The sequence below is a fragment of the Lagopus leucura genome, unplaced genomic scaffold (genome assembly GCF_019238085.1).
Source record: "Lagopus leucura isolate 7727_CA_CO unplaced genomic scaffold, USGS_WTPT01 Super-Scaffold_760, whole genome shotgun sequence".
NCBI lineage: Eukaryota > Metazoa > Chordata > Aves > Galliformes > Phasianidae > Lagopus > Lagopus leucura.
Genome location: NW_024962257.1, coordinates 3,977,053 through 3,979,289, shown reverse-complemented (window position 1 = coordinate 3,979,289; position 2,237 = coordinate 3,977,053). Strand labels below are relative to the sequence as shown.

The 2,237-nt window shown below is 57.1% G+C and overlaps 1 protein-coding gene across 3 annotated transcripts in view; it reads right to left on the bottom strand.

Moving 5' to 3' along the window:
* WIPI2 (WD repeat domain, phosphoinositide interacting 2) overlaps positions 1–293 on the bottom strand; it is a 25,297-nt gene extending 25,004 nt beyond the window's left edge. For 2 of the 3 annotated variants that reach the window (XR_006177601.1, XR_006177602.1), the window contains exon 1: positions 72–292. Coding sequence is in view for 1 of the 3 variants with exons in the window: in XM_042864119.1 (XP_042720053.1) it covers positions 72–145 (74 nt within the window). In the remaining 2 variants the exon portion in view is untranslated. Of the gene's footprint in view, positions 1–71 lie in introns of all 3 variants that reach the window. The other variant, XM_042864119.1, reaches the window with a different exon arrangement.
* Between the last annotated feature and the right edge of the window lie 1,944 nt (positions 294–2,237).

The window sequence follows — 2,237 nt, the reverse complement described above, 5'->3', positions numbered from 1 at the left end:
TCAGACCCCTTCAGATCCCCTCAGACCCCCCCACACCTCCCAGCCCTCCCATACCGGCGCCGCCCCCTTACGTGTTGTCCTGGTTGAAGTTAGCGAAGAGCAGATGGCCGCTGCCGGCGTCACCGCTCTGCCCGGCCAAGTTCATGGCGGGACAACCCTCAACCACCCCCGTCCGGCGGGGGGACGCCTCCAAAAGGCAACGCAACTCAAGCCCAGCCGCCCCGGCCCGCTCCACACGCCCGCGGCCTCCTCATCGCCGCCAGCGCCTTGTTTACGCTGCGGGCGGCACAGAGGCCCCGCGCAGGCGCTGCCCCGCCCCCGCCCCGTGGTTGCGCATGCGCTCATCGGCGCCGCCCGCTCTCGCTGTCACCGTCCCGCCGCTGCGCATGCGCCGCCTCCCAGAGTGGGAGGAGCCGCGCATGCGCTATGGAGGTGGCGCCGAGCGCGGTTGGGCGAAGGGCGGGGAGATGGGGGTGTTGTAGCGTTGCAAAGCTTAGCGGGGAGCGAGAGGGCCGGCGAGCGGATGGGAGGCTGCCGGTTGGAGGTGGCGCTGTCCGCGCGGTCACGTGACTGTCACCGCGCCGCGGGGTGCGGGTGGCGCTGCCCGAGCCCTGCAGTTCCACTCCGTGCCGCGAGAGGTCCTCAGCGCTCAGCTGTGGGTCCGTGCGCTGAGCGGGGGGGGGGGGGGGGGGGGGGCCGCGGATCGGGGTTACACGGGGATCCCCCCCTCCGTGTCCGTCAGTCCTTCTGTCCCTGCACAGCGACTGTCCCTATTGCAGGAGGGCGATAGAACCTCCTGGGAGCTGTTGGAGTGAGCGCGGTGCCGCCATGGTGATGCTCGGAGTGCGGCTACTCCCATCACATCTGGGTTATTTCCGTTAAATATGGGTTATTCCCATCACATGTTGGTTGTTATTCCCATCACATATGGCTGATTGCCGTGAATAAGGATGTGATCCTACCAGGACCCGGCCCAGGGGAGTCCCCAGCTGCAGGACCTGCACAATCTGAGGCCTCACGTGTATTTGGGGAGGCTTCCTGACCTCCGTCTTGATGAGACGACCAAAAATCACTGCTTTTGGGGCACCCCAGCATCTCAGAAACCCTCCTTGTGAGTGATCATTCAGTCTAAGTTTTACACACTATTTTAAAATTATTTTCAGTAGTGGTTTTCTTCCTCCAGTATTAGAAGCAAGGCATTCACCGCATGGTTTATGCCTTTCTTCAGCCTGAAGAGGGTTTGCTTTCAGCTGCCTGTAGTGCTTCGTTAGTCCATGCAAGATCTAAATAGCAAAAAAGCAATGCGTTGTGCAAGATAATTTGCTAATTGGTAGGAAACCTCGATTAAAACTATAAAGCAGCATGTAAAGATCTGTGGGCTCGGGGCATGGGGTTGGAGCCGTTCCCCTGCAGGATTTCGTGAGGCTTTCGTTGCCATAACAACTGCAGCCAGGCTTCAAAAATAGTAACTTATTTTTCATTCCATTCGCCTTTTGCCCTCTGAGACGGATCTATTTTGGGAGTGATGGTTCAATTTTGGTGCCCTCCACCACTGCTCCTGGCCGGGGGCTTTGGGTGAGGTTATGTGGGTAAAGGGGATTTGTTGCTGTTTTCTCTTCCATCTAAGTGCAGAGAAAGGTAAAGCGGGGAGCAGGCATCACAAAACAGCCTTTGCTAAAGCCTTGTCATCCTGAAGCTGGGGAAGGAACTTGGAAAAACAAACCCCAAAGCATAGGAGAGGGCTTGGGAGTGATCTCATTGCATGGCAGCATGAACCCATCACCCACAGCAAGGGCCCAGATACAGTGGGAAGGTCTCCCTGGAGCAGGGACATATTCATTCTCTTGTCCCCTCCTTGGTTCCAGCGCTGGAAATCATGCAAAGAAGCTGAGCCCAATGGATCCCATCGCATGGAGCATCCCCCTCCCATGCGTCCCATGGAGGGAACGAAGCTGCACTTGGAGGGGGTTGCACAGAGTTAATTGGTGCTTTGAATTACATAGCACACAGATGCCCCTCTGCTGCAGAGATGTAGCGTTCACTTGGATGCAAAAAGGAGCTTCAAAGCATGATTTGGAACTGATGGAAAATGATGTTCTCAAGGAAATTTTTAACTGCTTTGGCTCTGTGGAGCCGTGTGCGATTGATTTTTCGTGGAAACAACCATACGAGTACACCCTGCTCAAGGAGATGCCTGTGGCACATGGAGATGTTCCCCCTTCGTCCCACCACCCTTG